Genomic DNA, 14,792 nt, shown 5'->3' on the forward strand with positions numbered 1-14,792 from the left:
CTTTAATTCATCTTCCCTTTCCTGTTCTCGCCGCTTTAATTCGTCTTCCCTTTCCTGTTGCTTAATTTCATATTCTTGTCGCCTAATTTCATCTTCTTTTTGTTGGCGCTTTATTTCTTCTCTTCCACTAACTATTCTTTTTAATAATTCCTTCACAAACTCCTCTTCGTACTCCGTACTTGCCAATATAATCTTCTTTAATTCGGTAACTCTCATGTCTTCCGTTGCCGTTTCTCCTAACTCTTCCGCCAAACACTTCAAATCTACTTTTAAAGCTCTTCCTAAAAATGCCATTTTTCACCTACTACTTTCTAAACTGCACCTTCTTACAAAAAAAAATGCCACTTCCTAAACCAATTTCAAGACAATCTAAATAACTCACTATCTTCCATCAAACAACTTGAAATTCATAGAACAAACAACTACCAATCTTTTATTTCGAAATCCATTGGGGTTTCCCCGCACATTTGTCAGTCGTAACCTTTTACAAAAGAAATAACGCAAAATTCTACAAAAACTAATTCACCATTTTATTATTCTTTTTCATCCATTGTTCCAAAACCAAAACAAGAAAAAATGATCATATCTATAATATCAAGCTTTTAGCTCGCAACATCAGAAAATGCGTGTTATTACATCACGTGACCCTGACAGCACCATTCAAATTTCTTATATTATATAAAATATATCAAGAATATATATAAAAAAGTCTGAAATATGTGTAAAATATATCAGGATTTTTAAAAACCATATATAAATTAAGATCAATCATTGTCAAAAAAATAGTAACACCATATGGATTTATCATGACATTATCTTAAATTGAGCGAGTTAAAAAGTAATTAGATATTGAAATACACGATACGAATTCTGCATGTCAAAATAATATTAAATGAGAAAAACTACATGGAAATCCATAGCAATATCTGCCAAAAAGTTTAAAGAAACTGGTGGAATCACTGCATCTGAGGTAAAATAATCAAATGCATGTGTCGCGATAATATTAGTGTTTTAAAAAAATAATAATTAGAATATCAATAGTAATAACTGTGCAATCAAAGACATCGGGATATTAAAAAACAAATGAAAACTCGTAGCAATAGTTTCCAAAAAAAATTTACAAAACACTACATATATTTACAATGGAATCTGCATGAACTGTGAGCAATAAAATGAAGAGTCAAAATTTTAGTGGCTAATATTATATTAAAAATAATAAATAGATTTTATTTCAACCAAGTAAAAAAAGGACTACAATGATTTGTTAATTTTTTGCTTATTATATAATGATTTATTTAATACAAATCTGAATTTGTAACAAAATTCCAACTCACAATCATATTTTACTAAAATATAAAATAAAATGTTTTTTAAAAAAATTTCTAGAGCGAACTATTTTTAAAACTTTGGTGACTTCAAAATTGCTTTTTATAATATTAATTTCAAATTCTAGCTAAAACAGGGCATTACAGAATTTTTTTACTCTCAAAGAAAATTAAAAAAATTAAGAGCATGTCTTCCCCCTCTGACGTGTGAGAAAGAATACTACAGAAAAGAAAACAAAATATTGTTCTAAAAATTCTGCTGAAAAAATAAACCTTTCAAAAAATTCTGCAGAAAAGAGAGCAAAACTTTTTTGCTTCCCAAATAAAAAAATATTTCTGCAAGATTTCTGTAACGTTCTGCGACAATGTCGCTGTGTCACCGTGATTCTGCCACTGGAGTCTCTAGAAGGAAAAAATATAATGATCTGCGATATTGAGTGACATTGAATTATTCTAACTCTATATCCATCTCTTAATATGGACATTTATAATGATTCAATCCATTACTGAACAAAACAAAGAATTTAAAAAAAGATTATGAGTTAGATTTGAAATCAAAGTTTCTAATTTAGACTCATCAAATACTTGCATTAAGGAAAAGTAGCCATGTAATCTGGTATTCATTCATTTTCATTTTCTTTCCTACTTTTCATGTAGAAAAAAAAAATATTTTATTTCCTTTAAAATTTATATTCAATTTCGCCTACATATATATGCTGGTGCGCTATTTTTCAATTTTTCTAGATATAAAATCCCGAGTACGTATTGGAAATACTTTTCATATCCCATAATGGTTTTTGGTGCATTTGATGCAGATAATAAATAAAAAATGCATATTGCATGCAATAAAAATCACTCCATAAATTCAATTTAGAGTACTATATTTTCTGAGAAAAAGTTAAATTCTAAATTAATAAATAATAGTTGTTAAATTCTTGAAATGTTAGAAATTTCATACAGATGAAGCTATGAAAATTGAACTATTCCACTAGAGAGCTGGCTTTCTATAATGATTTTAAAATTACCATAAAGTCAATAAATCATCATTAAGTAATGTTTGGTGCTCTGATGCATGGAATATATCTCTGAAGATGAAGATGAGCAAGAAGTATCACTTTATTTAAATTTTAAACTAAGTATTAGATCAATCAAATAGTTCATTTTGAAGGTTTTTCATATTTTTCAGGGCAAACAAACTAATTGAAGTGAAATTATAATTTTTTGCAGCCACATGCTCTTATAATTAAGAACTAGCAAACGTTTATCCTTTTTTCTAAATTTTGAAGAAGTTTTGGAGCTATTAAGTCTTAATTTTGTGTTTTGCCGAAACTCATTAATATAATCCAACCTTAAAACTTAAAAAATATTTCAAAATCTTTCCATAATTTAGATCATAACTTTTTCAAATAGTCTACTTTCATTTAAAAAAAAAATAATGAACTTTTTTTATCACAAGACTTAATATTCATATTTATATAAGCTGATGCTTGGAGAGTTTTAAATTTTCACCACAGCTCCTTCGTTTTAAGTAAAGTTGTCTCCCCTTTTTTATTTGGTAAAATATAAATTTCATGGTAAGCTCAAAAGACAAGAAAAAAAATCGCCAAATATGTTTAGAAACTAAGTATAAAAATAAAAGAATAAAGCTTGAGTAATGAAATTATGATAAAAGTGAACAAAGTTGTTGTAAAAACTATGTTGGAAAAATATAATGAGTAGGGAATAGAATACACCAACAATCTGTATATTTAAAAATAAAAATTAAAAAATAAACAGCTGTCAAACATAAAATTTAGATATAAATTTCATTAAAAGATTGTTACATACTGCATTTAGAATATAAAAGTCTGAAATAATTTAAATAACTTACCATTACAAACCATACACCTAGAATAACATTTTTAGGCAAGTTAGTCCAAAAGCCCCATAGTAAAATACCATTGATTATATTAGGAATCCAACTAAAGCAATAAAAAGAGAAAATAAAATTTATTACTTTTTCAAATATTTAAGCAATCAGGACATTTTTTTTAAGTATAAAGCTAATAAAAGTTAGACACACTGCTTTAAAAAACCTCATTTTATTTTAGTCTAAAAACCTGCAGGAACCTTGTAAGTTTTAAAATTCAAACCTAGCTTCTATTTTAAACTTTAAAAAAAGCTTAGAAGCAAAAAGTTTCTGTTACTTTTACTAAATAAGGACTAGATAGACAATAAATTTACATTTAACACATGCTGATGTGATAAGTTTTCTGTTTACAAGCGCTTGGAGAAAAAAAAACTGTAATTATGAATTGCAGACTTTATTATGAATATTAATGAAATATATATGATGAAATATATATAATGAAATATATATGATATTAATGAAATATTAATGAAACATAAAAATAATTTAAACATATAGGAAACCCTCACATTAAACTAAAATGTAAAATATATAAAGTTGCAGCTAAAAGTTAACTCTAAAAAGTGAATTGAATATTATTTGGCTTAAATATAGTAAAACTTACCAAACATAAAATACTAAGACAATGCAGAAAAACTTTTCCTTCAAGGCAGCGAGTAGATTGTGTTCTAAATAAGTTAATTGACCAAGACCTCCGGTAAGCAAGACTCTTACTAAAAAAATGATAGATACAAAATATAAAATAACTCATTTCTATAAATAGAAACTTCATATGGTTACAATAAGCCATATGCTAGCTATATGCTTTTAAAAAAAATAACTATACAGTTACATAACATACATAAAATTAAAATACATTTACACTACAAAAATGTATACTAATTAAATGATCGCAAAAAAAACATATGCAGTAGAAGATCTATATAATGCAATTCTGTAGACCATGATTCTCCGTAAACTTCACGAACTATAAAACAAATTCAAACTAAACAATTTGTCGGTTGTTAGTTCTAAAGCACTTCATAACTAATTTAATTTACAATTAAATTTTTCTTCCTGTAAATAATAAATAACTTTACTGTGAATATATATAACTTGTAAAAAAAAAAGAAAATTATGTACAAAGGAAGATCTATATAATACAATTCTGTAAACTGCATTTCTCGACAAACTGCATTAACTTAACAATCTTTAAAACAAACCAAAGCTAAAAAATTTGTTAATTGTTATGCTCTTGATAATTAAATTTTTTCCCTTAAATAATAAGTAACTTTAGCACTTATTTTCACATTTTAAAGCATCTGTATTAAAAAAATTACTTTAAAGCAGTGGTGTTGACATGTTCCATAGACACTAGATTGCTATGTTTAGGCAAATGATTCATATAGCATAATTAAATTAATGATTTATATAATTAAATGATTTATATAATTAAATGATTTATATAATTAAATGATTTATATAAATAATTGATGATACAACATAAAATTCTTTATAATATAAAGTCTGACATTTCAAGATTTGCATTATAAAGATATTCTTCTTTATTTATTTCATAAAATGAAAAGTTTGCAATCTGCTACAAAACATAAGTTTAACTTGATTTACTAGTATTTTTGTGAAATAGTATTTAACCTCTCCCGACACATACTTCACTAGAAGTAGTTACAAATTGCAAACAACAATATTCAACTCCCTTCTAAAAAAAGTAACATAGAAATACAAACATATATCTCACCATTTTTAGAAGATATATAATACAATATAGGATTAACAATCATGACACACAGAATAGGAACATAAGACAACATGTAGTTAGGTAACACTCTGTAAACTCCATTATGGCAGCTGAAATTGTAAAGAAAAAAGATAAAATTTTAAATTCGATTGAGTGAAAAATCACATATCTCTTAATAAAACCATTTCAAAAAGTCCATAAAATTTTCTAAACATTAAAAATGACATTTTTAAACTAAGAAAAGTTTCACATGTTCTTAAAAAAAAAATTTGCATTTAATTTATAACATAAAACTTATACATAATACAGAAATAAAAAAGATAGAATCAGATGCAATGTAAAATATTTGGTTTATTTTTGTATATTGGTCTAAAAATATGGATGAATTTTTCTATTTTGTTGACTGACATAAAATATGACAGCCATAAAGTTTCTGTTTTTACTCCCAACAGATATGGGGTGCCTTTTTAATGCCAGAAAAACCAAAAGTACTTATTTTAGCAAAACCGAATCAGATTGTAATTTTTGGTAAGTAAATACTTTAACACTGCTTGATTTGAGGAGAATCCTAGATCAGAATTCAAACTCAATAATAATAATAAAAATTTTTAAACCTTAATTTTATCTAAGTTTTTACAATGCATCAACAAGCAACACACACCACACACACACATAAAAAAAATTTTCTTCTAAACCATTGACAACTTGTTTGGTTGAAAAACATTTTGCAGAAGTAAATTATATTTAGAACTATAAATCTTGTAAAAATAATTAAAAATTTACAACACAGTAATTACTTATCATATGTAAGATATCCAATCCTCTACAAGAAAAATTGTGGTATTTTTCTCCACAATGCCCATGGGTAGGCAAAACAAATAAATAGAAAAAAAATTCTCATATTGTAGAAATTATATTTTTAAAGATTACCTTAGATTTATATAGATATATATATATAGAGAGAGAGAGAGAAGGGGGGGATGGAAGAGAGAGATAAGAATAAACAGATATTAAAATGATATTGACATAAACAAACAATTAACTGTAACTTCAAATGGGCAACTTACACCACAGATTGCTTCGTAATAACATTAGAGTTATTAAAAATTATTTTAGGTAAAAATAGGTAAATGGATAAAAATCGGGGCTTAAGTAGCACTAAATTCTTCTTTTCAAAAAAGAAGAAAATAAAAATACTAGTTAGCTTCTGAAAATTAATAATCTCTAAACCATAACTCTTAGATATCTTTTATACTGACTACTATACATTATTATGCAAGTGGTATTTATGTAACTAAATCATAACAAATTTTTGGCATGGTAAAAGTTTCAAATTAAATGTTGTGAAATTACAAAATTTTATAGTTTTATTAACCACGAAATCTATAAATCAAAACATACAGGGTATTTTTCAATACAAATCTATGTGTTTTTAATGTAGTAATACAAAATATACATACGTACATAAAATTAGGCAAGTATAATGTCCCCAAACCAATGAAAGACATAAAAACAGATGTAGTCCAAGTAATAACATGATACAAAATTGGATTCCTATATGAATAGAATAGATGTCAGTGCAACAAAATAATAACTATTGACATCAGAATAACTCAGAAGTTTATTAAAACAAAGGAAATAATTAATCACAACATATTCAATAAAGTAAGATATTAATAAAGAATTCAATAAAGTAAGCAATCATTGATTGATCATCTCAAGTAATCTATACATATATGGTGCAGTTTAGACACAATTGGCAGCTATATTGAAGTATTCAAATTTTGTATTAAAAGATTTTAAGAGAGAGAGTACCCTCCAACATTTATAACATACTTAATGGTCAGGGAAAATAGTGATGCAAATTTTTCACGAGTTGAAATTTTGCTAAGTTCTTAAATTCAATTCAGAATCCTGCATTTCAGTTTTTGTGAAAAATATTTAAAACCATAAAAATTACTTTTTTCTAAATCTAACTCTATGATATTGTCACAGAGAAAGAATGGAATTTAGTCTGACAACTTGAACAGGTTTATTAACACACTTCTAGAATACAAAGAACAAGTTAACTGACATTTCCACTTGAAACACGTGAATTGGTTTACACTACAATAAGGAAATAGAAATGATGAAAGGAAAAGTTCTAGAAACTTAAAAAACTATCTATAAATAATAATTAAAAACTATATATGTACATACATATTACATATTCACAAATGTACAATTATATATGTACTATGTACATATTTACATGCCTTTGATTTCCTGGTAAAAATTTATAGGAACTTGCAAAGTAGAACTACAGACTTCCAATTTCCAGGTTTAATAATATTTTTACAAAAACTTTTAAACAAACTAATTTCTGCTTAAAATTATATTTTCTACAAATATTGCAGCCTAATAAAGGGAAAGCTAAAAAATTTGTAAACTTCACTATCTAATTTTCAATAATTGTAAAAATATATTTTAATAAAAAAAATAGAAAGATTTACATCTACAAAATAAAGTGAATGCTTCCATAGTTATGATTATGATGTTCCATGGTGAAAAGTGTGAACAAAAAGAAATAAGACCCTGATTTGATTGTAGATGTAAGAAGATGCATGTTTCCAACTTAATAAAAAAAAACACCTCAACTTTTCAGAGTTTATGGATGAAAATAGATCAAAAAGCGATGTGACCTTCATAATACAAATATTTTAATTATTTAGTGTGAAACCTACCCTAATTACTTTGGATAGCGCTATAGAACCCAAAAAATGTGCTCTAGATGAAAATATGTAACTCTGGTAAATTATTGGATGAAAATAGTGAATTTGAAACATTTTCTCCAGCCAAAAGAGTAAGTGGGAGACCATTTTGGTTTAGACATATAAATCAGGGCTCGAAAAAACTCAGAAATTTTACCCGTCCCCGAGGACGGCTTGTCCAATAATGTACCCGTCCTCCTTTGAAACTAACCCGTCGTTTCTAAATAAATAAAAATATAATTTTCTCTTATTTATTACAAACATTTATATAAATTGCACAATGAATTAGTAGTTACTACGATTACATTATACAGTAATAAAAGAAATACTAGGTTTCTAATAGTAAAACCTAGTATTTCTATTATGAAATAATTTATTTCTTTGATGAAATAATTTAAATAACAAAAGTTAAGTTATCTGTCAATTATCATGTCAATTTATCCGATGGTACTGCGTTTTTTAAATGAATCAAATATGACGTTTGCCAGTTCCACAATCAAGCCAATGATTTACAGAGGTTTCTGCACAGAAATCTGAAAGAGGTTTTCCATTTAGGTAGATGTTCATAAATGCGTTTAACGCTTCTTGTTTAAGACCAGTAAATATTGTGTTTTTTTGTAAGTTCTTTGCTGAAAAGTCCCTTTCAACCGCTGCAGTAGTCCCAGACAGAGAAAACATCAATTCCACCATGCTCAGTATGTTGCTGTATTTCTAGATTAGAGGGTCATTTTAGAAGTGAGGCGCTAGACTCTTGTAAGATAACAAAAATTGAAAATGTATCACGAACATTAACGGGAAAATGGCCGTCCGTGCAGACGCTGGATTCGAGAAATTTGTTGTCCGCGGGGAATTTTTGACCGCCGAGGACGGGCGGTTTTTCGAGCCCTGATATAAATCAAGCACTTTTGTGCATGCAGATTCACAGTTACCTAAAGGACAGGAAAATATATTCAAATTTGCTGTACAGTGTTATGGAAGTTCTACTGAAAATACCAGATACTAGGTAAAATTAGTAAATACCACTCTATATTTAGAAATTAAATTTTAAAAAATAGTCCTGAAAATCAATTAAAATATCCTCATTTAATAAGAAAGTTAAAACAGAAGTTTATTTTATTAAAAAATTAAATTTCATACTGAATCGGTAACATAAAATTAATAAACTAATTCTAAAGGAATAGATGAAAATGGTTAACATACCCACTCTTTTGTTTGCAAACAAGAAAGACATCTATGGCATATAACAAAGTCCACATATAAGTTGCAGTGTAGAAAATACGAATCCACAACTAAAAAATTTTTATAAGAAAAGTTAGATACCTTTAATAAGTCATCATTTCTTTTATTAAGATTCAAAACACAATGGCAAAATGAGAGCTGATAAGAATAGTGGCTTATTCTAAAGTTTGATGAATATATGCAAGTTTAAACATATTTTTATCTATCCCATTTTTTAATGTTAAATATCATTTGCTATGTTTGTGAAATAAATTATTAACGTATAAAAAATCTTACAAAATATTTTTTAAGTGTTACTAATAGAGATATAGTGTTTATAAAACAAGAAAGGTAAAATTTTGTACATCTTACAGTATAACAAGTTATAACAGATAATACAGTAACTCAAATTAGCAAATAGTTACAAGTTTAGAAAAATAAAAAATATGCAATGAACTTTACCGCAAAGACAGCACATAGTATAATATCTACATGACTTTCCAGTATCATACTTCCCCTCCAAAGCCAGAACATGGATCGTAAAAGAATACCTGTAAGAAATTAAATAATTACAAATTTTAATTGAAATATTTAACAACTATGATCAAAAATATATTTTTAAAAAAATCATTTATAACCTTATGTTTATACATAAACAATTGGATACTATAGCTTTTAAAACAAAAACTATAGTTTTAAATGTTTTGTAAGTAATTTGTTACTTGAATTTTTTTAAACAATGGTTCAGGATTGTATGTATTGCAGAAAAGTTCACTTTGATGAAATTACTCTTAGTTTGATAAAGCTAGTAAAACTGACAATCTAGGTGTATGATCTAATCAGTAAGCAAATCATTATAAATATTTTATTTCATAACCATTATTGAACAGTCGACCCAATTTAGGGTTTACGACTACTAATATATGAGCAATTTTCTTCAATTATTTTATCATCACAGCAGGGTTTATTTAAATTAAATTAAATTATTATTAAAAAATTTTCAAAACACTTGGGTTTTATTGAAAAATCCGGGAGAAAATTTGGTTTTTTCATTTAGTGCTCTTAAACTTTAAAGTTTTACATTGTAAATATTTTTATTTTTTAAATAGTGTAGTACTACAAGCTTAAAAAAAGAAATAAATCCAAAAAGTTCATATAAAATACATATATATAACAAAATTAAAATTAGTTCAAATAATGCACTATCACTAATACGTATTTGAATCTTCTTTATTGTTACATACATAATGTTTCACAATTTTTAACTCAAGCATTATAAAATATAAATCCAACAGTAATTTAAAAGGTACAAGTTTAATAACCTTTTGTTTTCACACACATTTATTTACTATATTTATTAAGGATATGTGTATATATAGTAAAGAAAAAAAAAATTGGCAGAAATTTTGTGGAAACTTGGAATTTTTTTCTCTTTTTTTGCCATAATTTTCCACCATTTTTGTGATGGAAACTGTTGAATAACAGAGTCATGCATCATTGATTTTGGGAAGAATTCAGGATCAGAAATTCTGGATGATGCTTAGAGAGCCAGTCTTCTGCTAATTGCTCTTGTTCATCATTTAAAAGTTGTCCTCCTGTTTTGGGATCCATGATGTATGCTAATAAATGAGGTGGCTGAGCAGCTTGGTGGAATCTTTTTACAAAATCTTGTTTATGTGGTTCTAATTCATCACAGGATAGTAAGTTAATCCATATTTCAACAGCTTCTGAAACTGAGGTGTTTTCTGATAGAAGCTTTTTCAAAGCTTCAGAAACAATTGATAACTGTTTTTCCAAATTAATATCTTCTTGGTAAAGCCCAACATTATTTAATATTTTTGACATATTTTTATTGAATTCATTTTGATGTTCAAGAGCAATCTCATGATATTTATGTTAATTATTGACAAAAATTTTTACACAGTCACAATATGAGCTCCACCAAGTATCATTTGGTAACTGGGGCATTAAGCAGATTTTTTCATTTGCCCATCCATGTGCTTGATGCAGATTTTCTTCCACTTCCGATTGCTTTTTGCATTTCTTAAAAATAAAAAGCTTTAAGACCAATCCTAAACTGAATTCAAATTCACTATGAAAGAAGACTCTCTAATATCAGATATTTTGTTTAGGAATGTTAGTAGATTTGCTCTGTATCAGCATCAAAATCAAAATTGAACTTAACCTGCCTAGACATGACAAAACTTGATTTAAGTAAAGAAAGAGGGGTGTGTCAGTGACAGTCCCTTTACTTATACAATAGATATTTTTATGCTTAAAAAAAAAAAAACATTTTTATACAAAATGTTTATATGAATTAAAAATGATATCAATATGTAGTAATTGGAAGAAATATATGTATTCAATGAAGTTAATTTTAAGTTCTAATCTCAGTTTGATTAAATTTTTAGTTTAAGTAAGAAAAAAGAGTAATTATACTATGAAGTCATAAAATTTCAGCTTCTCTTTGTATTTATAAAAAATTGTTTACTGTTCAAATTAATTTGTTTACTGTAATACATGTATGACAATGCAACAGCATTTTTAAAATTTATGCCTACACATTAAATTATTTAAATTTAAACGTGCGTTAATATTTTTTATTAAAAATATTTCCTTGAAAAAACCTGTTTAGTGCTATAACAGGTAAAAAAAATTATATCTTCAACTTCCTTTATTAGTTTTTAAAAACCTGTTTATTAATCATATAAAGCAAGCAGCTGCATTTGAAAAATTGATCCTTACAGACTATATTATTTAAATTTCAATGTGATTTCATTTCATTAAAATATTACTTTTTGAAAAAATCCGCTTAAAGTTAGTTTTCAATAGTAATATAAAATTATAGATTTGAGTTTGTTTTACTTTACGAAGATTAAAAACTTAATCATATAAAGCATGTCACTCTATTTGACAAACTCATGCAACACAATAAATTACATAAAACTAAATGTGCATTAATAAGTCTTAATCAAAAAAAAAATTTATTTTTTTTAAAAGCCCACTTAGCATTTTCAAGTGTGTTTTTTTAAAGTGGACGCACCCAATAAAATCCGGGCAGGGTTTTTTCAAAGTGAGCCCACTTGGCGAACCCTACATCACAGTGGCATTGTCAGTGATGATAGCATGAAACTTTTCTGGACATATATCTTTAAGAAATTTCTCATACTACACATTTGGTCTGATGTGCAATGCTTTTCTTCTGTTGCTAATGTGAGATTAATAGCTTTATTTCCTATATAATATTCTAGTTTATGTGAATATTCTTGAGGATATTATGGAGAATTTTACATTACTAGTAATATTATATGAATATAATAAATCAAAAAAAAAAAAAATTTAAACAATAAACTGATAACTTAATTTTCAGTAATATTACCAGAAGCAGCAAAGAAATCTGCCATTGCCAACCAATTGATAATAGCTTTTTGTATCACTCCAATGCTCCGGTGACGATGAGGAAGAGAAGATACAGCAGAGGGTAAAACCTGATAGACAGCACCAATCATTCCAAGAAGGGAAGATATAATACAAACAATATTGTAAGGTATAGATTGAAATGGCAGGCGTAGTAATAACTCAGGTTCTACTTGTACTGACATGCAACAAAAAGTTTCTAAAGTAGCAGAGGCCATTTCGGAAACTAAATACATACATAAATAAACATCATTAGATACAAAAAGATAAAATATTCCAGTAAATTTAACTAAATTTTAAAAATAATTTTATTTTTCTAAATAAAAATAAGAATTTACACAATATTTATCATTTAAATTCATTTTTTTAGATGATATTAGTATTTTTAATACGCACAAAAAGAATTATAAAGAAGAAATGAGTTCACTTTACAATTAATATAAGTTTTTTCATACATTAATTCATGAATTGACAATATCGAAAACAAATATGACGATATTTAAAACTATTTTTTTTAAATATTTTCTTTGTCATAAATGTGAACAAAAATAATATTATCAATCAACAAATAAACAATTTCTCCTAATGATAATAATTTTCAATGTTAGTTTTAAAAAAGAAGCAACTTTAAAATAGTTAAAATTAAGTTTTACCAAAAAACCAACTAAGTTTATGTCTCAACTAATTTTTCAGCATTCAATCCTTTTATTCAATAGATAATTTTTTTTCTAAAATTACCTTTCAACAAAATTCTATGATCTCAAAATGAATTCAGCATCAACATCAATATTAATTAAAACTTAATGTTAATAAAAAATAAAAAACTAAATTTCATAGTTTATACATTCTTATAACATTTCATTTTAGTAACATTTCTTATAACATTTCTTATAACATAAAATCATATGTAGTATATCAAAAGTCAGACTAATTCATTTAAGCAAATTAATTTGACTTTAAAAAAACGCATAATGCTTTTAAAATATATTTAACATATTATTTCAGCAATTCATGAAACAAATTATTATAAATAGAAACAGCACACATGAACAAATAAAGACATCTTATATCCATTAAAAATCAATTTATAAGTGCAGAAAAAATTAACAAATTCACAAAGAGCCCTAAATCAAACAGATTTTAAATCAACCTAAAGTTTTACAATTTAAATGAACTTGAAACAATATCGAAGAAAAAAAAATTTAAAGCCACTCTAACATAGTTTTCATCAGGAAAGAAAATTATTAAGAATTGATTTACATTCTTTAAAATAATAAAGCAACCAATATTATTTGATTTCATAAAACAAAAATTAGTTCTAATAGTTATCAATAATAATTTTGAAACACTGGAAACAAAAAATAGCCCATGACAAAAGAGAAATTTTACCTCAGTTGTTATAAAGTAATAAAAATTATATAATATGCCTAAAAGTTTCTCTTATCATTCTCAAATGGGCTTTTAAATATAAAATTAACAAAGAATGAATGCTAATACATCTTAAAATGGTTAGATAACACCTGGAATTTCCAGTTTTTTTTCTCTTTAAACAAAAAATGTTACATAAGTACAGCGACCTTGGAAAAACATGCTGTTATAATTCTGAAAACACAAAACATACCAATTAAAATTTTTTCAATTCTTAATATAATGCAGATCTTAATAATTCTGCTAATAATGAAATAATTGAAAAAATAAACAAAATAAATATTAAAAGTAATCCCGATATAAACATAATAAGAACTGTATTGCTTTTTAATACAAAAATCACCATATATAATTAAATATTCAAAATTAAATGAAATTTCCAAATCAAAGTTAGATATATTTTAAATTTTTTTACACTGATATGAATATAATGAATGAAAGAGGGATAATTGTTTCAATAACTTACACTTGTAACATTAAAACTGACACCGGAACCAATTTACTATCTAAATCAAAACAAAAACAAAAGCACGAGATGTCGTCAGAGTTTCATAGATAAGAGGAACCCGCAAGAGGAAGTGAAAGTCCTATCTTCCCGGTGGCAACGAAAAATGGGTTACTTTTTTCAATCAGTGTGGCGACTTTTTCTATCTGTTAAATCGCCACATCGCCAGTGTTCGTGTGCATGTTTTTTGTTGTTAATTTCACGTGTCGAAATTTTACTGCATGGAGTAGAAATCTAATCTGTTGTGGTAAGTAAAAATTATTAATATGTTAGTTTTATACATTTATTTTTAACTAATTAAATTTTAAAACATTGCATGAATGTTAATATATTACGTTCTATAAAACGTAAACATCTTTCACGTGTTATTTTCCATTGAGAATGAATTTTATAATTCAACTTTACTAGAAATTTATTTTTATATGCATTAATTGATTGAGCGGTTATTGTTTAAAACATTTGTTGGATAATTTTTGATAACCTAAAAATGTTTTCATATTGG

General features: G+C 26.1%; 1 protein-coding gene across 3 annotated transcripts in view; it reads right to left on the reverse strand.

The window, feature by feature from the left end:
• Positions 1-14,338, reverse strand: part of LOC107441375 (G-protein coupled receptor 143) — an 18,630-nt gene extending 4,292 nt beyond the window's left edge. Inside the window, exons 1-8 of one of the 3 annotated variants that reach the window (XM_043048167.2) lie at positions 14,252-14,338; positions 12,320-12,583; positions 9,403-9,491; positions 8,923-9,011; positions 6,437-6,526; positions 4,973-5,082; positions 3,839-3,947; positions 3,196-3,286 (exon numbers count right to left, since the gene is read on the reverse strand). In XM_043048167.2, the coding sequence (XP_042904101.1) occupies positions 3,196-3,286; positions 3,839-3,947; positions 4,973-5,082; positions 6,437-6,526; positions 8,923-9,011; positions 9,403-9,491; positions 12,320-12,575 (834 nt within the window). In that variant the 5' untranslated portion in view covers positions 12,576-12,583; positions 14,252-14,338. Of the gene's footprint in view, positions 1-3,195; positions 3,287-3,838; positions 3,948-4,972; positions 5,083-6,436; positions 6,527-8,922; positions 9,012-9,402; positions 9,492-12,319; positions 12,584-13,746; positions 13,766-14,200; positions 14,222-14,251 lie in introns of those variants that run through there. The other 2 variants (XM_043048172.2, XM_071177612.1) reach the window with 2 other exon arrangements.
• Between the last annotated feature and the right edge of the window lie 454 nt (positions 14,339-14,792).

This window comes from Parasteatoda tepidariorum, chromosome 2, assembly GCF_043381705.1.
Source record: "Parasteatoda tepidariorum isolate YZ-2023 chromosome 2, CAS_Ptep_4.0, whole genome shotgun sequence".
NCBI classification, from domain to species: domain Eukaryota; kingdom Metazoa; phylum Arthropoda; class Arachnida; order Araneae; family Theridiidae; genus Parasteatoda; species Parasteatoda tepidariorum.